A 24378-nucleotide genomic window follows, 5' to 3' on the forward strand; every position below is an offset into this window, starting at 1 on the left:
CTGACGGCGGTCCTGGGTCGAGCAGCACGAGGTGGCGCTCGGGGAGGCGCTGCGCTAGAATAGAACCGTGGTCCTAACGCTCTTGAAGCCGGTAGGGCGGTGGGTGCTGCCGAATGCGCTTCCCGCCGTGAACCGTTTCTCCTCCTCGAATGGCACACGTGGAAGGGGTCTGACTGCCAGAGTCTTTCTGCTGAGGTTTCTTGGTGGAGGGCATCCCGGTCAAGTGGTCAAGTGTCCACTCTCAAGTTGGCATTTGAGGACATCACCTTTGTTCTGCACTTGCGCTGTTGGTGAGAGTGTGTGTTTTACGGGTCAGTTAACCGGAGGAGCTTCCTTGTTGCCGAGCGGTTTGTATGTACGTACGTGTGTATTTAAAAACAATTTTTCTTCTTAGGAGTCCGAGAGCGTGAGTGGTGGGGGAGGGGCAGAGAGAGAGGGAGACCCAGAATCCGAAGCAGCTCCAGGCTACTCGCTGTTTGAACACTTGCTATTGTGACCCAATGACCTTTTAAAAAATTACACGGATACGAGATTCTGTGACCATCTAAGGTGTCTCTGAGGGGCTTGGTACTCGTGCATCAGGTAGTTTAACGATGCAAGTCCTCCGAGAAGCATTGGCTTAACTTCTTCCTCTGTCGCCATCTCCTGTGTTCTTAACGTCGGCACAATGTTTCCACTTTGGTTTTGGGTACTTTTCCCGATCTGGTCACTTGGGCCACTTTCCGATCTTTTTCAGCTGTGAAAATGCTGCTCCTTGCACTTCTGTGAGCTCCATTAAGTAGGCGTAGACCGTGGTTCAGGCCAGATGCTTTTCTCTTGTCTAAATTAGCTGTTTGATCTTGACATCTCAGAAGGTCAAGGTAGGGAAAGTGGTGACGGCTCTCACTCCTGTCAGTGAGAAATGGGGAAATCCCAGTGACCGCCGATTTCCAGAGACCAGAACTAGCTGGGACTTGGGCAGTGTCGCTGGTTAGGGAGACGCAGGGGGAGGTGCCACGGGCCTGTCACTGGCGGTTCACTCCAGGGCAGCAGACGCTTTCTTCTTGCGTTTGTGGCCGTTGCCCTCCGACCACCCGGCTGCGTGAGCCGATTACTGGGGAGCCAATCGTTGGTCCTTTTCCTGCTGTCTGAGCATTCAGGAAACGGGATCTATTCTGGAGTCCACGTGCCCCGAGAACGGGGGCCCACTTGGTGGGGGCACTACTCCCCGAGCTGGTGCTCGAGGAGTGAGCCCCGCGGCTGCCAGCCCACCCTGTTCATTTCTCCTTGTTCCCTGGGAGGTCACTGTGCCCTGCTCTTCCGTGCCAAGTCCTGACCAGGCCTGGTATGGGAGGGCTTAAGGGTGCATCTTGGTTGAGGACATTTCTTTCCTGTGTGGATCACTGAGCAGTAAACGGTCAGTCTCGTGGTCTAATAAACCAGTTTATCTCACACGGGATTGAGGTGTCCCAGGAAGGAGCGTCTCGCTGTCCTGTCCCTCTCTCCAGCCCTCCCTCCCCTTGTGCTGGCAGCTCGGGAGACTGCGTCCTCGTACTGAAAGTCCTTCCTTGCATGGCCCCCGACACTCACAGAGAACAGGCCCTTAGTAAGCGGGCCTGCCCCAGGGCCTGGGGCTGCAGACGATATTGCGGGAGCACGGCAGTGGCTCCTTTCTCCTGCCTTGGGGAGACCCCTGTACTTGCTGACCACCTGCCGTGGGCCTCTGGCCCACGCCTCGCCCTTCCCCTCCCCTCCAGGACTGCTCGCCCTAGCTGGTACCGCAGCGGGGCGGGGGCTCACGTTCCAGTCTCTTCCGGAGGCAGCCGGACCTGCCTGTGGGAGTGGGAGCCTGAGCACAAGGGCAGCTCGTGGCACCGTCCCTCCATCCCCAGACGGGCACGCTGTCAACAGCGGTGTCGTGGAGCCCGGAGCCCGTGCGAGGCTTGTTTCTCAGGCATTTTCTCCAGTTTTGTCACTTCCACAGCAGAGTTCACGATTGAGTATCAGTACATGTACATCTCTTAACGTGCGCACCATGTCATGTAGCTGTGTTTCTTCCCTAAGCAGTTCTTCTGATGCTGTCCAGCCTACCACCTGGACACAAATTTCCCTTGCAGAGGGTATTAAGCGCCAGTATTTCCCAGTGTTGATGGATGGATCCGTCAGAAATACCGCGAATACACAATGTCCTGTCACATGCACTCTGCTTCCGCTAATAAAGAGGTAGGAAAGTCGGACTCCCAGACCAGAGACGTTCAATTGTTTTCTCCTTCTCCGGCCGCCCACTTGCCGAGCTGACCCTGGTCGGCCTCGAGGTGGCCGGGGGGCTGCCTGGCCACTCCGCCCACCCCTGAAGTTGGGAACGTTGTTGCTGATCAAGCCTGGGCCTGAGCAGACAGCCTCTTACCTGAGACTGGGGGCTCGCCAGGGCTCTGCTGTGAGGCCAAGGCTCTGATGACATCCGGTCTGGAGCCGGAACAGAATGAGCCGTGGCCTCCGTGTGCCCAGAGTCTCCCTGACCGTCCCTCGCCCGGCCTGTGCAGAGTCCGGTGAGCTGTGGTGTGAAGTGTTCAAGGGCCGTTCAGAAGGCCCGAGGAAAGTTGTGGACTGTGCCTGTCGGGCGGAGATGGGGCTCCCAGCGGGTTCTGGCGTGGCTGGTGTGTGGACCCGGCCGCCCCGCGTGGCGTGGGCCCGCCTCCGGCACCCATGGCAGCCTCGGCCTCCTTGTCCCGTGCAGCCTGGCGGGGAGGCGGGGGGCGTTGCTGTATTTTCTTCCCACACGGTGTGGAGTTCTTGCAAACTGCAGTCTGTTCTTGTGGGAGGAGGTCTGTCAAATTTCGTTCCTGGAAGTCGAATGGTTGGAAATGTACGTATGAAAGTTGACGGTCATCGCTTCCCACAGAGAACGCTTTCCCATCAACAACGGATTCCTCGCATAACTGTGAAAATCCTGGCTGGGTGGTTTTTTTTTTGTTTTTTTTTTTTTTTTAAAGCAGGCCCCATGCCCAGCACGGAGCCCATCGTGGATTCTGAGATGAAGACCTGAGCCGAGGTCGACAGTGGACCCTTGATCTGAGCCACCCAGGCACCCCTGGTGTTTAAATTTTACATTTCCTTGGTCAGTTAGGTGGGCCATCTTTGTGTTACCATGCCACACATCCCTGGAGTGCCGGGACTCCCTGGGTTCCTGTCATGTTGTGGTTTCTTGGGCCTTTGCCTGCTCTGTTGAAGGTGGTCTTTGCAGTTGTCTGTCCGTTACGCTTGCCGTGGGCGGTCTTGATTTCTTCTCCAGAAAGGTGTCTCTCTTTTGGCTTTTGGTTCAATCCCCCCCATCTTGTACGACAGAATATTTTCACATTTTCTTCACTTCCACGTGTATATTTCTCTTTAATTCACATGGTGCGTTTGTGAAATGGTCTGACTTTCTCCCATATCCCCCCTCCCGCCGGTCCCTGTCTTCTATGCTGCTGTCACTGTGTTACTGGACTGCTTTCTTTCTTGTTCTCTCGTCTCAGGCCAGGATCACACTGTGCCAGTGGGAGTGGCTGCCTCAAAGGGCAGCTCGCTTTCAAGCCTATCTTGGGTGTTCTGACACTTGGAAATGAAGGGCACGGCGACTCCAGGTACCCGCCTCTGTCTGATGCCCTTTCCTGACTGGCTGTTGTGTATAAGCAAGTGAGAAAGTAAGTTTTTATGTTGCCTTTAATCCAGTCACCTCACTGTGCTCTTGGCTTAGAAAGGTATCTACTTTTATAGCTAGAAAGCCCGGCTAGATTTCTCCTCTCTGCTTCCCGCCTCCATTTTTTCTTAACCTAATTGTTGATATCGACCGTGGGCACTTCCCTCCTTGTCCCCAGTAGGCCTGGTTTAAATATTTTATTTGTAGGATTATGTGCTTGGCTGCTGCCTTTTCTTTCTGTCGAAGAAGAAAGCTCGGTGGCGATGCTGGGCCCTCTGACGGAAGTTTCCAGGGCTCCCGAGGGTAGAGGGGGGCCCCGGCCCGGCTCCCGTCTCACCCGGAAGCCGTGCGTGCGCTCTGTCCGCGAGAGGAGAGGGGACTTGCCTGGAGAGCCTTCTGGCCTGGGCGCGTTTCCAGTCACTGAATCTTTGAACTTTTCTGCTGTTCGTGCTGGTTTGTATTTTCTCCTTGTGAGTTAAGTTCTCTTTTCAGGGACCGTGTCCATGCTGTTGAGGCTCTTGAGGTTTCAGTCAGCGTGTGGGGAGCGTTCTTTCTCCCTCCTTGGGTCTGTTCTTTACACCTGCGGCTTTCGGGTGCTGGCCTGTTCGTGTTAGTCCTTCTGGAAGCCATAGCTTCTAGTATTTTCCTATTAAATACCTAGTTTTAATCTTTTTTCTTCACCACGGTTCAGTTTTTGTTTTGTTTTAATTTTAGAGAGCGAGCCTGGGGGAGGGACAGAGGGAGAGAGGAGAGTCCTGAGCAAGCTCCACGCTTAGCACAGAGCCTGACATGGGGCTCGATCCCACGACCCTGGGATCATGACTTGAGCTGAAATCAAGACTCAGACGCTCAGCCAATGGACTGATCCACCCATGTGCCCCCAGAATATTTATTTATAGCCTTTTTGTTCACAAATGGGAGTTTTTGAAATTACTGCTGAGTTTAGCCTATATAACATTCTTCATTTTTGCTCATTTCTAAGTCTGTTGTGTTTTTTATTTCCAGTCAAAAGACGGCCTATAAAATATGAGACATCTGTTTGGGATGAGTTGTTCAGTAACAAGTTTTTACCTAGTTGATTCTGTCAACTTTTTGCTGCTGGGTTGTTTCCATCTCTTAGTTTAGATATTTCTGTCCATATATATTCACCTTCTAAAAATGTTTAAAATACTTATCTAGAACTTTTGAGTGAGGTATGGAGTCTGATTTTTATTTTGCCATTTTTGTGTTTATTTAGCCATATGAATGGCTATTCTGTCCTTTCCCCAGTGAAATGTGATTTAATTCTTTTCTTAACAGTTTATTTACTTTGAGAAAGAGGTTGTGTGAGCAGGGGAGGGGCAGAGGGAGAGAATCCCAAGCAGGCTCCACACTGTCAGCACAGAACCCGACTCAGGGCTCAAACTCAACGAACCGTGAGATCATGACCTGAGCCAAGATCAAGTCTTGGATGCTTAACTGACTGAGCCACCCAGGCGACCTGAAATGGGGTTTCTTTAATTCTTAGTAATTTGCCTTTGGAGGTTTTGTTTGTTTGTTTGTTTGTTTGTTTGTTTGTTTGTTTGTTTTTGGAGATAGCTCATTAGGATTCTCCTATAGTGAATAAATTTGTTAAGGCCTGATTTTTTTTTCACGTTTTTTTTTTTTTTATCATGTCTATTTTTAATTTTATTTTTTATTTTTTAAAATTTATATCCAAGTTAGTTAGCATATACTGCAACAATGATTTCAGGAGTAGGTTCTTTAGTTCCCCTTACCCACTTAGCCCATCCCCCATCCCACAACCCCTCCAATAACCCTCAGGTTGTTCTCCATATTTAAGTCTCTTGTGTTTTGTCCTCCTCCCTGTTTTTATATTTGTTTCCCTTCCCTTACGTTCATCTGTTCTGTGTCTTAAAGTCCTCATTGAATGAGTGAAGTCTTACGATGTTTGTCTTTCTGACTGATTTCACTTAGCATAACACCCTCCAGTTCCATCCACGTAGTTGCAAATGGCAAGATTTCATTCTTTTTGATTGCCGAGTAATACTCCATTGTATGTATATACCACTTTACTTTACTCATTCATCCGTCGATCGACATTCGGGCTCTTTCCATACTTTGGCTACTGTCGATAGTGCTGGTATAAACATTGGGGTGCATGTGCCCCTTTGAAACAGCACACCTGTATCCCTTGGATAAATACCTACTAGTGCAGTTGCTGGGTCGTAGGGAAGTTCTGTTTTTAGTTTTTTGAGGAACCTCCCTCCTGTTTTCCAGAGTGGCTGCAACAGCTTACATTCCCATAATTATGTTTATTTTTGAGAGAGACACACACACAGAGCACGGACAGGGGTGGGGCAGAGAGGGAGGGAGACACAGTCTGAAGCAGGCTCCAGGCTCCAAGCTGTCAGCACAGAGTCCGACTTGGGGCTCGAACTCATGAACCGTGAAATCGTGACCTGAGCCGAAGTCAGACACATAACTGACTGAGCCCCACAGGCGCCCCAAGGACTGACTTTTAAAGATACCCTTGACTCAGCAGCACACTGTCTACCGTTCACCCGGACGGTGTGGAGGTACTGTCACCCAGCAGGTGTGGGTCAGCCATGTGCCTTCCCTCTGCTCACTCCAGGGCCGGGGATGGAATCTGAGCACCCGAGCTTTGTAAGTGGCACTGTCTGGGGCACCTTTTACCTGAGAGAAGGGCGTGGTGGGAGGTGTACAGCAGCCCTAGGTGCAAAGGCTCCAACCTACGGTCGTGATGTTGTGTCACCAACTTTTAGAATTACTGTGCCCTCCACTTTTGCTCTACACTTCTTATTTTTCATTCTCGAGAGATCCAGCCTGTGAGCGAGGGGAGGCGCAGCGGGGAAGAGAGGGAGAATCCCCAGCCGGCTCTGGCACAGAGCCTGACGCGGGGCTCGATCTCACGATCCCGGGATCATGACTTGAGCCGAAGTCAATCAAGACTCTGGTGCTCGACTGACTGAGCCACCAGGCGCCCTTCTGGTTTTGCTTTAAATTTTCCTTTGAAGAGAATTTCATAGGAGCGTTACTAGTGCGTGGTTCTGACCGCTGGGCTCAGTGGACTGGGGTGCTGCGCTTCGGGCCCCCAGGCCCCATGGGGACGGTTGGAGCAGGGGGCTGGCCACTCTGGCATCTGGGGCGCTGCCTGCCTTTTCCTTGCGGGGAGGGCTCGGCTGCCCAGGGGCTTGCTCTTGGGGTGTTATTGTGATGAAAACAACTCCTGGAGTTCCTTGGCATATACCCTCATCTAATAGGTTTTGGAGAGACTTAACAGATGTATTTCACAGAAGACTGAGTAACTTTGAGCAGAAACGACAACTTTTTATGTGGATTGAAGTGTGTGTCTTCAGAAAAATCAGTTTTATGAACATACAGAAATGGACGCTTATTCCGTTCTATGACCTGTCTGTTCAAGATTTGTTTTAATAATTATGCCAATGGTTCTTCATCTCGACAACCAAGTCATGCTTCAGACATAAGTTTCCAAAGACCGGACCCCCACGCAGGGCAGGCAGTCCTGCTCCAGAAAGAAGGGTCCTTTGGATTTTAGGGCGCACGGGACTCCATTCACGGCTCCTTTGACACACATCACAGGTCAGGTGTTTGGGAAGGAGGGTGTGGAATTTTCCTCCCCGCACACCCTCTCACCCCACACAGATCTCTTCCTCTTGAGGCCCTGTGGCTGCTAGAGTTAGGGTTGTGTGGCCCCGAGACCTCCCTCAGGGTGGCTGTAGGAACCCCCGGGGCTGTGAGGCCGTGCGTGGGTGGGCTTCTGCTTCCCCCCAGCATTTTCTTCCCGCGCACCCCTCTCCGTCCTCTGCGGCATTTGGTTTGTATGCTGGCTGTCGGCAGTCTCCAGCAGGGCGTTCGAACATGACCCCCAGTCACGTAACGGGGCCGGCTCCCTGAAGGGAGGCCGAGCGACCGCAGGCAGGTGGATCCGGATAGACGATCCACAGATGAGATCATGAAGCCTCCACATCCCTTGCTTTCCAGCTTCATTGTCCTCAAACCGAGCAGACGCCACAGGAGACGATGATACGATAAAAGCAGCTGATAGACCCGAGTTGCAGGCACCAGCAGCTTCACTCCCACGACGGCCCCGTGGCCTGGATCTGTGGCCTTGCCCGCTTTGCAGACGAGGCTTGGGACACTGAGCCGGTCGGTGGGGTCCGGCCCATCCGCCCTGGCCCGCACGTGCTGTTCGTCCAGGGATACCGTGCGGTGTCAACTTGCCCTGCGAGGCCTGTGCCTGAGCCCGGCCTGGCCGGTGAGCAGAGAATCTGGAGCAGTAACCGTAGCCCCGTGTTTATCAGGCGGCTGCTAAGGTGCCGCTGGTAACTGACACCCGGCTGGCCTGTGCCACTGAGGACCTCCGGCCACGCGCGGCCCGTGGTCCCGGCCGAGGGAGGTGTGGTCGGACACGGCAGCCACCGTGGAGGCCTGCGTGCGGTGCCTCCGGACGGTTAAGAGGCTGTGTCCTCGGTTTTTAACAAGATAATACTTGTTTTAAGCTGCGGTCCTGGTGGGGAAGGCGGCAGCACTGGGGCTCCCGGGATCTTTGGTCCTTTGTCAGTGGCTCTGTTGTGGCCCTTAGCGTGGGTTCACGCGTGCTCTGTCTTTCGTGGAGAGGGGCTGGGCAGGAGTTCCTTCCGTGTTCTCCCTCCCGTGTTCCACGGCCCGCCCTGCTGGAGCCCGGGCGCCATGGTGACTCGGTTTCCCCTCATGTGACGTGACGGGCACTGTGCTTAGACTCTGGCCAGCTGTTTCGGGAACTAGTCCTTCAGTCCCTCAGCGAGTAGCCTCATCTGTCTGCCTTCTCTGTCTTGCACACGTCACTGTGCCCACCGCCTGCCGGCTGGAACTCAGGTGTCCCCTTGTCGAAAAGCGCTCAGGGGCTCCGTTGGCTCAGGAGACGTTTTAGGATTTGTCTCGTGCCTGCGCTTCCGGTTCCTGTCCCACGCTTCTCCGCGCCCGCTCCGTTCTACGTCCAAGTCCCATCATGGCGTGTGCCGCCTCCTGTGGTTTTCCCATGTCCCTCTGTGTCCCCGTTGCAGGGACTGCGCCCTTGGCTCTTCTCGGCTCTGCTCACTTTTGTCCTCCGGACGCTGGCCGTCTGTGCTGTGTATAGGCAGAGCACGGGGTGGGTGGCCCTGACCTCATCGTGGGGCCGGAGTGTTTACGCGTGTCCTGTCCTGAGCTTTGTAAGAACGGGGGCCTTGTCCCACGCTGGTCTCCAGGGCCTGGCACGCTCCGGGCCCTGGTGCCCGAGAGAATCTTCTGATGGGCCGGTGGCGCATTTCTGGATGTGTGTGTCATCTCACGTTGCATGTGTGGTATTCATGATTTGAGTGAGTATGGGATTAACGCTCTCCCATCCCCCCAAAAAGCAGCTGCAGCCAAGGCCTCTTGGATTGTACATATTTGGGAAAAGTGGTTCTGTTTTTATCTATGGAAGTTTGTTTTCATTTGCATCTTATCAACCCAGAGCACACTCACTGTATCTGGACTCCATTTGGGGAGAGTGCCGGGCGTTAGCCGGGCCGGCTGTGTGCTCGGGGCAGCTGCCCGGCGTGCCTTCCATAGCTTCCTGCTGAGTTCATGTGCTTTGGCCCCGGAGACCGGCAGACCGTGTTTTTGTTTTTAAATTTGTTAACTTGGTGCTACGGGGGCAGGATGTGTTCTGGTATATTTAGTTGTCCACAAGAAAAGGGTGCTTGGAGTGTTGTCACTAACACTCCCAAGTTTAGCTGACTCATGTGCGAGAAGACAGGCTTGCAGAAATTATACCAAAATAGTAAATTTGGTATGGGTCGTAGAATTGGATGGGACTTGTTTTTTCCAGCTAATTTGTAGCGCCTTCGTAAGGTAGAGTCAAGTCAGATTGTTTAAAGGATTCACGGTAAATTCCACAGAAGAGGTAGTACAGAACAGGAAGAAGTGAAAAATGTGGCCGGCCGTTAGAAGTGACGTGGGGTGTGGGGGAGGAGACGGGAGGCCCAGTGCTCACTGCTTGGTTTGCATTCCTAGTTTTAAGTTACGCCGGACAACCGTGTGGCTTTGTGAGATGTTTGTCGGTGCTGGGTCCCTTCTTCTAGGGCGATCGTGCCCAACGGTGTCCCTGAGTTTGGAGCAGGGAATCGGGGGCCGTGGGAGACCCCTGCCCGCCCCGCCCCCGCCCCCCTCCCCCCCCAGCCCCGGCCCAGCACTTGGGCCTCGCTGGGCTGTGGTTGGACGCGATGTCAGAACAGAGGCTTTGGGGGTGGCGGGGAGGCAGGGACGCTGGCCCAGGCTCCGGCTTCAGTGGGAGGGGTTGTGTTCGGTTTTGAAGAAGGTAAACGAGGCCGCTTTAAAACCGAGGGGAGGTGAGGCGGGTTCCGATCCTGTGGGACTAGCCCTCCCTCAGAAGCTCCCTGTCATGTCCCCGTGCGGTGGGGGCAGGTGACATCCCGATGACGGGTTGAGTTCCTTGCACAGCACGTTAAGTGTGTGGTCGGGACCTGCCACTCTGTCATGGCGGCTCGTCCCGACACCGGGCGCGGGCATCCCTCATTCCAGATGCTCTCGGACTCCCTCTCCATGTCCCCCTGTCTCTGAAGCAGCGGGCCGGGGCGGGGGGGGGGGGGGGGGACAGGTCGCGGCCGGTGTGGAGTCTGCCGCACAGCTCCCAGCCCAGGAGGAGGAGCGGGCTTCCCGCCCCGGCGTGAGGGTGGCGGTGCCCTGGGTCTCGGGTCGATTGTGCCCTTCGTTCTGATCAAAACCAGCCCTCGAATCCCCTTTCACCAGCAGGTGGGGGACGGTGGCCTCCTGTCAGTGCCGCCAGCCCACTGTGCACATAGTGGGTTCAGTGAGACCCTGCAGAAAAGATCCAGTGAGACCTTTGGGGTGAGACCGTGATTTAATCTCTGCTTCTCGTTCCCTTTCTTTATCTCCTTTCCCCAAATCATCTTTCCTGGTGCCCGAGACACCGTAAAGTTTGTGGGAACTTTGTGAGGTCAGTGACTTGGTTGTCCCTGCTGCAGACCCGAGGACCTTGGGAGCTCACGGTGGCGTGACAAGCCCAGTCACCGTGTCCCCTTTAAGAGTCGACCGTGTGGACCGGAAGGACAGGTGCCAGCTGCGTGTCCTACCACTGTTTCTGGAACGGTCCCTGTGGACCTGACAGCCTGACTCTCCACCCTGGCCACCCGCCCTTATGGCGCCGCCGTAAGTCCCGATGCCCGGACCGTGCCGCGGGTCTCTAGGGAAGAAGCTTCATGAAGGCGAGGCCTGAGCAGGAGTGGCGCTAGGATTTGCCCGGGAGGATGGGCTCGGGAAGTCCGGAGCTGGTGGGCAGGCCAGGGTGCTTGGGCAGAGGCCCCCTCCGAGGGACGTCCTGCAGGGAGCGCGCCTGATTGCCCCGGCTTCCCGGCAGCGCTGGATGCGGTGCCCTCTTGCGTCCGTGATTTGCTTGCCTTCTGAGCCCTGAGCGTGTCAGGATCCGAGAGGCCTGGGAGACGCGGGCCAGTCTGCAGGGGACAGACGCCTTCACGATCTCTGTTTCCCGTATCTGTACATGGGCACTCAGAACGTCCTCAAGTTGAGCACCTTAGGGACTTCTGTCTTCCGGCCACACAGCAAACGCAGGGCACAAAGCGTCCCTGGAAGCCAGTGTGTGTGCACGTCCTGGGCCTGGGGAAGTAAAGACAACGGGGAACAGCACAGCGTCGTAGGCCGGGCGCTTCTTCCCCCGGCCTGTGCGGCCCTCGACCGGCCAGCAGGACCGCACCCTGCCCGTGGTGGCCTTCCAGCTCCCGAGGACCTGTCTCCCAAGAGCCGGCGTGCACTTTGTCTGCAGTGTGAGTGCCGGAAATGAGGCCAGCCGTCCGCGCCCGGATGGGTTCCCTGCACTTCCTGGGGGAGGTTGCATCTGAAGGCACAGAGCTGTGGACGCCAAACGGTTGTGGAGATCGTGGGGGAAACGCCACCTCTTGTCGCCGGTGTGGAAGACTCGGTTCCCAGGGTTCCCGGGGTGCGGTTAGCAGGGTGGGAGCGCTGCAGCTGCCCCCGCCACGAGCCTGGCCCCTGCCCTGCCGGGCCCAGATGGAGGGATGCCGATGTTTTGCATAAGAGCTGACGTTGACATGTTCTCAGATGTTACGCTGTTGTTGGCAAGGTGTGATATTTACGGATCGTAGGGAGCGTGGGAGGTGGGACTGTGTGGGGAGGGAAGGGATAACTGGTCCCCCACAGCGGTGTCTCCCTGCTGCCCCAGGGGCTCCAGCAGCTTCTTCCTTCTAGGTGGACAGAGCTGAGCACGTGCTTGGGCGACATTCTGTGCGCACGGAGCTGTTCCTGGGGTCGGGTGTCCCCCCATTTGCCAGTATTCAGGTGTTGGGGTCACAGGCCCCTCCCCGAGTGCTCCGCGAGGCCTACGCACCTGAAGAAACCGAGGCCCTGGCTCCCCTTTCTCCACTTCCCACCTCAAATGCGGGTTTTGCAGTAGAGTCTCCACGTAACTGGTTCCTTCAAACAGCCGCATGGCTCCTCCTCCCGTATCGGAGAGTTTTTACTTCTGTTTGCCGAAGAGCATGATGTCAGCCGAGACTCTCAGACTCCGCAGAGGTGGGCTCCCCCCAAGGGTTCCCCTGGCCTTGACCTTGGCCCTGTTCACCGACGCCCCGCTGGCCACCTTCCTGCTGAGGCACGGGGTGGCCCTCGGGTGAGGCGCCCGTCCGGGGGGATGTGGCCGCCCGGCCCAGGGCATCCGTGCGCTGTCAGCCTAGTCATCGGATTGGACTCAGGAACCTGCAGTGGGTCAGAGGGCCTCACCGGAAACGTGTCTCCCGGCCGTGTACCCGGGACCAGCGGGCATCCCCTCCCAGCCTGGAGGTCTGCTTGGTTACCCGGCTCCACGAGCAGCGTTTCCGTTGGGGCCTGCAGGTGGGACCCCGGGGCGGCAGACTCCGAGCTGTAGGCCGGCACGGAGCCAGGCTGGGCTGCGGTGCCGGGGCATCCGGCCGCCGGAAAACGTTGAGCACGTGTGGTGGGCACCCACAGCGTCCAGAGCCGTGGGGGATTCGGAGGCTCCGCGAGGAACCAGGGACTGGCTTTGGCAAACCTCTAAAGCTCAAGCCCCACGATGCAGGCCGCCCGAAGACTTGGGATTTCTCAGCAGTGATTCCTGTGCTCGGTGGGGGTGGGGAGACCGTTGGATGTGGCCCCTCGCACCAGCGTGGCCCTGCTTCCAGTGGCCAGGGCTCCTGCGTGAGGGCAAAGTTCACGCCAGGATTTGGGGGCCGGTCCCCGCGGCTCAGGAGTTCGGTCCACGAGATGTGCTTTAGCGAGCTGCGGAGCCATTTAGGCAGGTTGCCCAGGACAGGCGCGTGTCTGTTCCCAGCGCTGAGCCGGGCATCGGGTCCGGAGGAGCCCGTGTGAACGGCTGTGATCGGCACAACTCCGTCCGCGACCGTCCTCTTGCCGCATGCTGCGTCTCGGGTGTTGCCCCAGCTGGTGCTCCTCCGCTGGGGGGCTGTGGGCACGGAAGGGGAAAGCTGGCGGGTTTGAGTGCGCGTGCAGGGCTCACGCTCGCACGGGGCTTCTTGTGGCTCGGGGTTGTACGTACCGGACAGAGGGTGTTCGGTGAGAGTTGCTCGCTGGGTGGTGGACGCCCCCACCTCCCTGGAAGGGAGGGTTGGTAAGAGGCTCCAGGAATGCCCCCACGTGGTCCACCCTCCCCATCAGGCGGACTGTTTCACAGCTTCGTTCCCCATGTCAAGCATATCTCTCGCATGCGTGCCCGGTGGTCCAAAGCCTTCGGTGAATGAAGCCCGAGATCATCCCTTGAACCTGACCGCTTGTCCTGACGGTATTCCTGGTGTTCACCTGTTGTGCAGAATTACTTCTTGTTGTTTAAAAGACCGGTAGAAACACACCTTTGAGAGCAGTGAGGGCTGTTCCATCTTGGCTGAGTCTCTGGGGCGACAGATGGCCAGCGCACGGGGCCTCGGCTCTGAGCTGGCAGGAAACGTGTTGCCGCGGCCTCCTCAGTGTCGTGTGTGCACAGGCTCCACAAGTAAGGCCGCCCGGGAAGGAGGTTCTCCGGGAAGGAGGTGCCCGGGAAGGAGGCGCCCGGGAAGGAGGCGCCCGGGAAGGAGGCGGGAGGCTGCCACCGCCGGGTTGGTTCTGATGGAATGAATTGTCCTGGGGGGCCCGGCCCCCGGGCAGGGATTGCCGTGGGACACACTCCCTCCTGGGAAGGTCGGGCGTGCATCCGGGAGTCGCTGGTGTGAGTGAAGGGGCGGGCGCGGAGCCTGAGGTCAGGCCCCCACCGTGCAGAGGCTGTGGTAAGACCCTTTCTCCCCCTCCCTGCCCCGGAAGCCGGATGCCCTGGGACAGGAGGAGGGGAGCGGTCCGTGTGAGCTCACGCCTGCCCGTCCTGTGCTTTCAGGTGTGGCGGACGAGGCCGCCCTCCAGGAAGAGCGCCTTCGCAGAGGCCAGAGCGCGCTGCCCTCCCAGCCGGCCAGCACCAGCGGCCCCTCGCCGAGGTCACACGGGCCGGCCGCTCTGCCCAAACACCAGTCTCCGCCCGTCTGCGAAGAGGAGGACGAGTCGGGCAGACAGCGGGCCGCCGGCAGCCCCTGGAACCCCTTCGTGCTCTCTGCAGGTGTGCAAAGGGGCACCGGTGTGGCGCGTCCCCACGGGGACGCCCCCCTTCCCTCCCAGGACCAGAGAGGACAGAGATCGTTGCTGTGCTGTTGTGTCCTGACCTGAGCGGGCGGGGGCCGGGCGGGGGCGGGCACCCGGTGGCGGCAGTGGGGAGGCACCCGACTCTCGACTCCCCTCCTGGGAGCTCCCCCCCGATTAAAATGGGACGACGGTATGACGCGTGTTGTCTTGGGCAGAGGATGACACATTTTGCTTTTACCTTAAATGCTCCTTTCTGTGAGTTTCCACTGCGTGCTTGAGCCTTCATAACTTAGGGACACACGCCGGGCCCCTCGCCACACCTGCGGGCACCCTGCGGCCTCGGGGAGGACACGTTTTGCGTTTGCTGCCTGCCCCTCGTGCCTTCGTCTGTTTCTGGTTGAGAGCAGAGTACCCCGTGTGAGGGTCCTGACGCAGCCGTCCCCCCGGGCAGAGTGACCCCGTTTCTCCGGAGCCCTGGCTCTGCCCCCCTCCAGCTTCTTGACTTGCCGTGGGTCCTTGGGGCGAAGTCCCGTGGAATTCTGGATTGCTTCTGCGGGTCCTGCTGTGCGTGTAGCTTTGATCCTGTGTTCCCAAGTCCAGCGTCCTTTTGGTTCGAAGCGTCTGTGGCCATCTTGGTTGTCACCACTGGAGGCGGCCGCGGTGACCGTAACAGACTGTGGTGGAGAAGACCTCCGTCCTTCCCCGGTGTCGCAGTGACACGAAGGCATGTGGCCAGGCTAATTCTGTGGGCCTCAGCAGGACGTGCCGTCACGGCCGGGAAGTAGAAGGACGAGCCTCGTCCCTTTTCTCCCCCGGAACTTTCTATCTGGGAATCGCACCCCTCCAGCCTCTCCGGGCCTCCTCGGATAAGGTGGAGGGGTGCGTCAGGGTTTCGAGGAGGACAGAAAGAACGTGCCACCCCCTTGGAGGCGCACGGGGCGTTGGACCGCGGCACAGTGCCACGTGGGGCGGTGCAGACCCGGCCGCCGGCCAGGCCGTGGCGTGGTGCTACCACAGGCAGATGGACTGTTCGCAGACCTCCGCCTTTCCCTGTGTGATTGGAAGAAAGGGCTGTATGACTTCAGAACTCATTCTGCCTTGAGTGGGCCTGTGGACATTTTCCCGGGGTTGATGGTCAGCTCCTGATCTCGAGTGGTCTTAGGGCAGGCCGTGCGGGGGGCAGCGTGGGGGTCTTTGGGCGTCTGGGCAAGGGGCTGAGCCAGCCGTTCGCTTTGCTTGAACACCTCACCCTTGGAACGGTGATTTAATGGGCTCTGTCGGGTCGCAAGGACACCATGAGCCTACGTACCGGGTCGGAACATCCCAGTCCCCAAGAATGAGGTGTGCAGAGATGGGCCCCCCGGAGCCTTATTCAAGCAGACGGCCGGCTCCTGCGACAGGACGTCCGCCAGTAGACCAGGCCCGAAGGGAACATCCCGAGTTCAGAACGAGGCCCGTCCTTGCCAGGTGAAGCCGCCCGCCGCTCTGGGTCCCCAAAGGCCACGCCTGCTGAGAGCACAATGAAATGAGTTAGTGCTGCCGGAGAGTCGGGAGTTCGTTTCTTCCTCTAGAAGAAACGGCTGATTCTTGTCCCTGAAAACGTGAGGAAACGTTTTTGCCCGTTTGTACCATCGGGTCCCCACCAGGCGTTGTTGCGTGCCGAAAACTAGTTGCCTGATGATCCTTGGCACGAGTCTTTACGCAAAAGAGGCAGGTGACAGGACTTCCTGGTCACCAGACCCTTTTCCTTGGCCACGGACGGGCTGGGAGGCTGTGTTCCTGGAGCTCAGCCCGTCCCCCCCGCCCCGAGCACTTTCTGATGCTCTTGGGCCACAGGGCGTGAGGTCTGGAAGCGTGTCAGAGTTAAACGCCCCGGAGGTGAAGACACGGTTCCTTGCAGACGTCTGGGGAGCTCACGCCGGGCGCTTTGGGTGACCTCCTTACTGGAGACGGTGTAGCCGCCCCAGAGGAAGGGTCCACAGACGGAGAAGAACGTGCGACAGAATCACACAGTTGGACGGGAAGCCGGCTCAGGGCCGCCCGCCACCTTCGGGTGCTTCCCGCCAGCAGGCTGCTTTGCTTCTCTGCACAGTCCGCTTGCGGCTCTTTGGCCGACGCTGCCGACTTGGACGCCAGCCAGTAACGAAGGCGGGCCCCTCCGGGAGCTCCCCCCGCCGCCCCGGGCAGGACCGCCGGTGCGCTCCGGGGGGGCCCGGGGGGCCGCAGGACAGCTTCCTGCCGCATTTCCGGGCCTCGGGGAAATTCTTGTTAAGAACGGCGCAAAGTAAGGAGCACGGTTCCCCAGGTGCCCCTGCTCGCACCTCGGGGCTGGAACCGCCGCTCCACGGAGGGGTCCCTCGGAGCCCGCTGGGAGGCAGCGCGGGGAGTGATCCTTTGAGGCTGAAGGCGAGCTCTCGCTGGACCCGCGCTCCTCAAGACGCCGCGTGCGTCGTTTCTGTGAGGCTCTCCCACGTGGAGGACGCGGCCGATCCGATTCCGGGTGCGTGCGGACGCGGCGCTGGGACAGCAGTGTGTGCGCAGGGACAGGCGTGGCGGCTCCCGTGGGCGGCGCAGGTGCAGGGCGGTGCGGACCGGCCTGCCGCGTCGCCGTGTCGTTCGTGGTTCCACGGCACGACGAGCCCCCGTCACACTCGCGCCTGCTTCATTTTGGAGGACACGGGAGCCTCGTGTTGCCCCGTGTCGCCTGGAGCCGGTCAGTCCTGAGGTGTGGCTGAGCGTCTGCCCCGTGCGGATCCCCCGCGCCGCGGGTGCCCCAAGAGCACGGAACCGTGCGGAAGGAAAATTATCGTTAAACAAGAAGAAGACTTCACGAACGAAAGAATAAACTTGACCCTTTTCCCCTTTTTCCCTTTTCCATTGTTTGGCCTGCAGAAGGCGCCTTAGCCAGGATGCTGTGGGACGCTTGGCTTTGCAGAGGGCAGCGTGGCACCGTGGGACGTGTGCCCCGCGTCTCACGCCCGCGTCCGCTTGGGCAGCTGGGCGCGATACTAACCCAGGCGGCTAACCTGCTTCTCTGCCCGCAGCTCCCACCGGGGCTTTCAGACGTTTCTCTCTGGGGGGTCGGGGGGGGGGTCTTACCACGTCCTCGCTGCCTTGAGCTTCAGGTGGCCGAGGGGCCGTCTCCCGCAGGCTTTTCCCCGAACGCAGGACCCGGTAAGAAACCGCCAGTGACTCTTACGACGGCCCACGTGTACCGGATGCCCCGCAGACCCCGGCTGCGCTCACGTTGTCTGTGCAATGTGGTGGCTGTCGGCCTGCAACTCACACACACCCCTGCACGGGCGTCCCTCTGTTCTGCAGTTTTGATCCCTGAGCATCCGAGGGGGGTTTCTTTCCTCATAATCCCGCTCTGCTTTGTCTTGGGGGGGGCCTCAGGGAAAGCTCGCTTTGCGGAGGTTAGGAGCTGACCCCCCACCGCCCTGCTGGGTGGTTGCTGACTCCCCTCAAGGTTTGCGCCACGGGTGTGGCTTGGAAGGGGGGTCACGTGGGGGACCTGGGAGGGGGCCTGCCCGTCACTGTGGAGCCTCCCCACCGCCCCGAGCACTTGGCTCCCTTGGTTGGAGCCTTGGGCATGCGTGCAGCTCCTGTATCGACGTGTCTGAGTCGGGGCAGGGGGTTCCCATCCAGCATCTGTTCCCTTGCGTGATTCCAGAGAGGATCCCCAAGCAGACAGTGGCTGTTGGGGCAGATAAAACTTTCTTGGCTCAGCTCTGGGAACTTGCTTCCAGACTGACCAGAGAGCCCCCCCGGGGCCCCTTGAGGCTCTGCGACCGGTTTGCAGCTGTCTTCAAAAGGGGTGCTTGTGTGCAGTATGTGTGAGGGTCCTGGGGCCGCGAGGCCTCCGGCTGGTCGGTGTCCCCCATGTGCCCCAGGTGCACGGGCCAGGCACCTGCCGGCCGGGATGTGTGCAGCAGGGGCCGGTCACAGGTGCACATGCTCCACACCCCCGAATCTTGTCATTTGAGCCGAAATCCCTTTAGTTTGTCCCAAGTTACTTTTCTGTCATCATCTTAAACTTTAAAATGCCTGGTAGCAAGAGTGACATTGTAATAGGGAACGGGAACGAGGAGTTGCCTCCCCGCCCCGTGCCGCAACCACAAGTGCCCTCTGGGAGAGGAGCTGGGGCTGCGGGGGCTTCGGGGTCCCTTCTGGGTCAGGTGTTAGGGTTTTGTGACCGGACCAGGGGCACAGGCTCTCCGTGGTGGAGGCAGGAGAGTCTCACAGGCCCTGGCAGCCTGCCCCACGGCCCGCAGTGTTCTTCTGGGTCCTTCTCTCCGCCACCCTCGGTCGTCTCGGCGAAGGCGGCCCGGGCGGCGGCATTTGTCTCCCTTGGCGCTGGTGGGCTTCCCCGAGCCTCGGACAGGAGCACCTGTGTCTCGGTGGCAGGTCAGCACGTTCTTGTCTTTCTCCTTCTCGGGTTATTTTGCGAGTAACTGAGTCTGGCGGGCGGAGGGGAGGCCACCGTCCCCCTCTGCGCAAGGAGCCTCTGAGACGTTATGCCCACCGTGAGGCCGCGGCTCCTGCGCAAGGAGCCCTGCGGTCGGCCGGGCCTCCAGCCACGCACACGTGCGGCCCCTGGCCCCTCTTCCCTGCGTGTTCGTGGGGGCCCATCGTGGGAACCGTTCCCTGTGGAGGTTCCTCCAGGAAGACCGGGTACCTCCGACCGGTAGTCGCATCCGATACAGGACACGCCGACATGTCCCCAGACCGGCTCTGGTTCCCTGCTCGACTCTTGGGGCTGTTCTCCCTCCGTCGTGCCCTGGATCGTGGCGTTTGGGCCCCGTTCCCTGGACTCGCCTCAGGCGAGGTTGTGCGTGAGCCCCGCCCTCGCCCCACTGGGGGGTCAGTCCTTCGCCTTCTTCCCGCTCAGAACTCCGCGGCGGCTTTCCCAAATGCTTGGCCCGGGCCCGTGTGGTAGCCCCGGTGAGACACGGTGATGCCCGGGCTGCGGGGGAACGTGGCGGGCCACGTGGGTCGGTGAAGGACTGGCCGCGTAAATACAGCTTTCGTTACCAGGATCCGGCATCCAGCCCGCTTGCGGGCTCAGCCGAGGGCTCTTCTAGCTCGTTGCCGGACCGACGAAGAGCCAGGTGCTTGGCTGCTTCCTTTCCGGCCCTTTGGACGAAACCTCGAGGGGGCGCCTCCCACACGTTAAGCAGTCGACATGGGAGAAACGGAAGGTCCGCGTCCTCAGGCGAGACCTGGGGACGAACACCCCAGAGCCCACGGACACAAGCCCGGCCCACAGCAGGGCTTGTCCCGGCAGACGGGACTCGGGTCTGGCCAGTGCCGGAGGGAGCCTGTCCCCAGGGCGGAGTCAGCCCTGCCGGGTGGGGTGCGAGGGTGCACAGGGGTGCGAGGGCCGTGTGGAGGCACAGGGGTGTGGGGGCACGGGCGTGAGGGCCGTGCAGGGGCGAGGGCACAGGGGTGAGGGCTGTGCAGGGGCGAGGGCCGTGTGGAGGCACAAGGGTGGGGGGGCATGGGTGTGAGGGCCATGCAGGGGTGAGGGCTGCGCAGGGGCGAGGGCCTTGTAAAGGGTGCAGGGGTGTAGGGGCACAGGTGTGAGGGCTGTGTAGGGGTGCAGGCTGCCTAGGGGTCCAGAGGCGCAGGGGCGAGTGCCACGTAGGGATGTGGGGGTGCAGGTGTGAGGGCTGTGCGGGGCGCAGGGTGGGGTCGTCAGGGGCAGGGTGAGCAGAGGAGAGCGTGGGCTCAGTGCCACCCCCTCTGGGCGCGTGGCTCCGATGCTCTTTGAACAACGTCAGAGATGTCACTCTGCGGTTTGAAGAGTCGGTCACGCTGTGGATGTGGCCTGGGGAGAAGCGGGGACAGCCCGACTGTCCCGTGTTAACGTGGGCGAGAGTTTGGAAGCGTTTGCCTCTTGGTGGGGACGCCCGCTGCCCTTCAGAGCAGTGTTTCACAAGCCGTGTTTCCTTAGGACTCAAAGAAGGTGGCAAGAGGAAGAAGCCGAAGCAGAGGGACGAGTCCAAGAAGAAGAAATCGACCAAAGGCAAGCACTAGGCGGACTTGCGGCCGCGCGCCTACTGCCGGAGCTGGCGCCCGGCCCGCCCCGTGCCGTAGTGCGTGGCGCGCACGAGTTAGGTAGAGGCACCGCTTGGCCACCGTCCCCACACCGCAGCTTCTCTGCTCGGGGACGGCAGGAGACGGGAGTGACGGTCGTGGGCGGAGCCCGTCCGCACTGTCCTCGCGTCTCCCGGCCCCAAATCCGACAGCGGCTCCCCTGAGGGGGTCGGGGACCCGGCTCCTTCCTTCCGACTGGCGAACACGATGCCGACTGCTGAGCTGTTTTGCGTCAGAGGTGTGACTGGTGCAGGCGGGTGATGGAGTGTGTGTCCACGGAATGCCTTTCTCTCTTCCCGGCGGGAGAGTCCTTGGAGCTGGCGCGTAGTTAGGGGCAGGGTGACGTCGTCGCACGTCCTGCATGGAGTCCGCACCCCCAGGGGTCTTCCCTCCGGGTTACGGGGTGTCCCAGCCGCCTCCCTGGGGGCCCGTGGGTGAGTCTCTAGATATAAAGTCATTCCTTAAATTTACCGGAGTTTTAAGCTCCGAGGAACCCAAACCTGACTTCGGATATTGTTTAGTTTTTGCAAACTCCATCTTTTTCTCTTGGACCCATGATTCTCCTTAGCACATGCACAGGACCCTGCAGGATTTTGTTCAGTAATCCCCTCTCTGCTCTTCGTTTGGGTCATTCTGGGGAGACGCACGGGCGGTATTCACACACACACACACACACACAGACACACACACATACACACTCAGATTGGAACGAGGGCGCTGAGGAAAATATTTCAGTCGTAAACATTGGCTCCTCTAAAAACATCGTTTATTTTCCTAGCAGTTTTTTTCTGTCCACTTTCCTGCACTTACTTCTTTGCCTGATCAGCTGCTTCTTAACCCTTTGGTTCTACTGACTCGATCCGTGCCGCGCCTAACCTTTTCCGCGCGCTTCCTGCCCAGGCCTTTCCTCCGTAACACAAGGGCCAGCTCACACCGCTTGGGAATGGGGGCTCGGGGCAGAGCTTTGACGTGGTGTGAGAATGCCGCTGTCGTGAATGTGGCAGCCAGCGGCCCCCGTGGCCCCTGTAGCCGCGTCATGGGCGTCGTGGGTGTGGAAGCCAGAAACGAGTGTAACTTTGTGACTCTGAGATGACTGTTAGGGGAGGGGTGCTTTGTTTTGTTTGGCTTTGGCAGGGAGGTGGTGTGGACTGGTATTACGGCTTACCGTGGAAAATGTACCCATGAAAACATACTGTATTTTAAGTGCTATCAGCAGAAATAAAACGTAAGCACCGTCTTGGACTGCTGGCTTGCCGTCATCATTAATGTCTGCTAGTACACCGTTATTAGCGATCGGAAAGAAAACCAGCCATGATCGTCATTTCAATTATGAAAAATAAAGTGATAATTGGGGCAAGAGCCTGGGTTGGGAGCTGCATTACTGTGAGATGAAATGTTACTTTATTTATTTGTTTTAAAATTTTTATTTATTTTTGAGAGAGAGAGAGAGAGAGAGAATGTCGGGGGGAGGAACAGACAGAGAGGGAGACACAGAATCGGAAGCAGGCTCCAGGCTCTAAGCTGTCAGTACAGAGCCCGACGCGGGGCTCGAACCCACGAACCACCTGATCATGACCCGAGCTGAAGTTGGACGCTCAACCGACCAAACCCCCCAGGCGCCCCTGAAATGTTAAAGACCACACTGCCGCCGACTGACCCTGTGGGAGCCCAGTGGCCTGGCTGGCAGCATGGGGGACGCTGGGGAGGTGGGAGGCATGGGCTGTTGAGACCTCCTGGCTGGGGGTATGTCCTGACCCGGGCCCCGCTGCAGACCACGGGCTTCTGCCGTGGGCCCCTGGCGGACCTGGAGCCTCTCCCAAGGGCACGTTTGGCTCATGGGTGCATCTCAGGCACTTCCACACCAGCATTCGCTGTCGGTCCCTGGGGAGGGAGGTGGCTCAGCGGGCGCGAAGCAAGTTTCGCAGCCCTTGACCTCACTGCTTCAGCGCCGGTCGCGTGGGGGACAGCGTCTGTGTGGTGGCGTCTTCCAGCCACGCCTGGAACAAGTGTGCCACCCCTGCGGGCGGGCGGCCCACGTCCACAGGCCGTCCCCACTAACGCTGCCCTCAGCGAGCAGAGGCCCACTGGCTGGGGGAGCTCGGTGAGTACCTGCTTCCCCGGCGGGGGGGGACCACACAGCTGCCTGGGACGCACGGCGCCCCGAGGGCCGGGGTGGGCTGGCGAGCGTGTGAGCTCACGCCGTCACCCCTGCTCCACCGCCACCCAAGCGGGCTGCCATCCCGGGGGCCTGGGTGCCGGTGCCTGCGCTGGGGCCTGTGCTCAGGGCGGCCCTGCTGTCTGTTGACCTCCCGGAGGGGGCTCCTGGGCACTGGGCCAACATCAAGGGTGATGGAGGGAGGAGGGGCCCGGCCTCTACCAGCATCCTCATCGAGAGGAGGCCCATTTGGGGACAGGGTGTGTGGGACCAGGTGGGGAGGTGGCCCTGGCCGCGAGGAACCCCCCACATACTCCAGGGCCGTCCGCCCCCCCTGCCCCCACGTTAGCAGGATTAAGGGCTTTGAAGAAACACTTTAGGTTGGTGCATGTTTATTTTGAAACCCTTGCGTATTCACAGGAAGTTGCACAGGCGGCACACAGGGGTCCCGTGTGGCCTCAGCCGGTCCCCAGAGCCATGGGGCAGCATTAGAACTGGGAAAATGACACGGTCCCCTCCGAGAAAGGTGAGACCGTGACGCTAACAATCACGGTCCCAGGGCTTCTGACTTGGCCCATCCCACCAGGCACAGAACCTTCTGTCTGCTCACTCCTCCGAGGGCGCCTGCCCCCACGTTGCTGGGGCAAGAGTGAGGCCAGGCTCACGTGGTGGTCCTCCAAGTAGGCCGTGGAGGCTGGGCGTCCCGTGTCTCCGGGCCTGGAGCTGCGGGGACAGGGCGGCAGGAGACGGCGACCGGGCATAGGGCCCCTTCCCAGGCCTCCCTGGTTTGGGTCTGCTTCGTGCCTGTCCCTCCGGCTCCTACAGACCCTGCTGGCCGAGACCGGCACAGAGGGTCACCGCAAGTGTCCTATTCACTCTCGCCTGCTCCCGGAGAGCTACCTCGTGCTCCCCGCTCCCTGGTGCTCCCCGTGGTGCTCCCCACTTTCCTGTCCCCACCTGCCCCCCCCACCCCTTTGAAGTGTCGCCCACATGGTTCTCAGCTGAATGGGGGATGGCCAAGAGCCCCCTCCCAGGGCTGTGCCCCCTGCAGCTGCCAGGGGGAAGGTTCTAGAACTTGACGTGGCGTGGGTGCTAAGGCAGGTGCCTCCATCTCCTTGTCACCAGCCGAAGCGTCACCGTGGCCCAGCTCGAGACGCGCTCTTGGAGGGGCAGGCTGGCTCCTCGCTGCGCCTGACTCACCGCTTCTCAGGTGGACCCTGACACCATCGATGCTCGTCCCCAAACCAGTCCGGCGTCTGGTCACAAGTTAGGACTGTTCTCACAGGGGCACCGAGGCGGCCACCTCCGGAGGGTCGAGGGGTGTTACCGAAGATGCCCGCCCTGCCCTCCATGCCGCAGCTCTGGCCCCCGCGTGGCTCCTGCGCCCCCGGCCCGGGCGACGGACAGGCTAATCACGGCTGGCAGCAGCCGGTGCGTCAGCCTTAATTCTTTGCCTTTGTCTCTGAGGTTTTTATAGGTTTCGCTTGATCGACAGCATTCATTCTTAGTGAACAAACGGAAGTCAGCTTTTATGGCATGAAAACTGTTGTTTCTCTGACCGGCGAGCCATTACACGGTGACACAGGACCATGAATCTTCCCGTTCCTGAGAGTGAGTTTGATGTACGGGTGGCAGACAGCCGTCTGGTCTGGAAGGGTGGGGCCGCGCTCACAGGAACCCTGGTTTTTCGCTGACTGAGGGCCCGGTTTGGGGACATCCCCTCCCAGCTTGATGGAGCCCGGATGGGAGAGGGCCGGGGTGCGGGGGAGGGATGGGACCCTCCAGTCCA

The 24378-nt window shown here is 59.4% G+C and overlaps 1 protein-coding gene across 5 annotated transcripts in view; it reads left to right on the forward strand.

The window, feature by feature from the left end:
- Nucleotides 1–21676, forward strand: part of DNAJB6 (DnaJ heat shock protein family (Hsp40) member B6) — a 69598-nt gene extending 47922 nt beyond the window's left edge. For all 5 annotated transcript variants that reach the window (XM_042927229.1, XM_042927233.1, XM_042927231.1 and 2 more), the window contains exons 9-10: nt 14097–14312; nt 20292–21676. In XM_042927229.1, coding sequence (XP_042783163.1) covers nt 14097–14312; nt 20292–20374 — 299 coding nt within the window. In that variant the 3' untranslated portion in view covers nt 20375–21676. The remainder of the gene's footprint in view (nt 1–14096; nt 14313–20291) is intronic.
- The last annotated feature ends 2702 nt before the right edge of the window (nt 21677–24378 follow it).

The sequence above is a fragment of the Panthera leo genome, chromosome A2 (genome assembly GCF_018350215.1).
Source record: "Panthera leo isolate Ple1 chromosome A2, P.leo_Ple1_pat1.1, whole genome shotgun sequence".
In the NCBI taxonomy this organism is placed as follows: Eukaryota; Metazoa; Chordata; class Mammalia; order Carnivora; family Felidae; genus Panthera; species Panthera leo.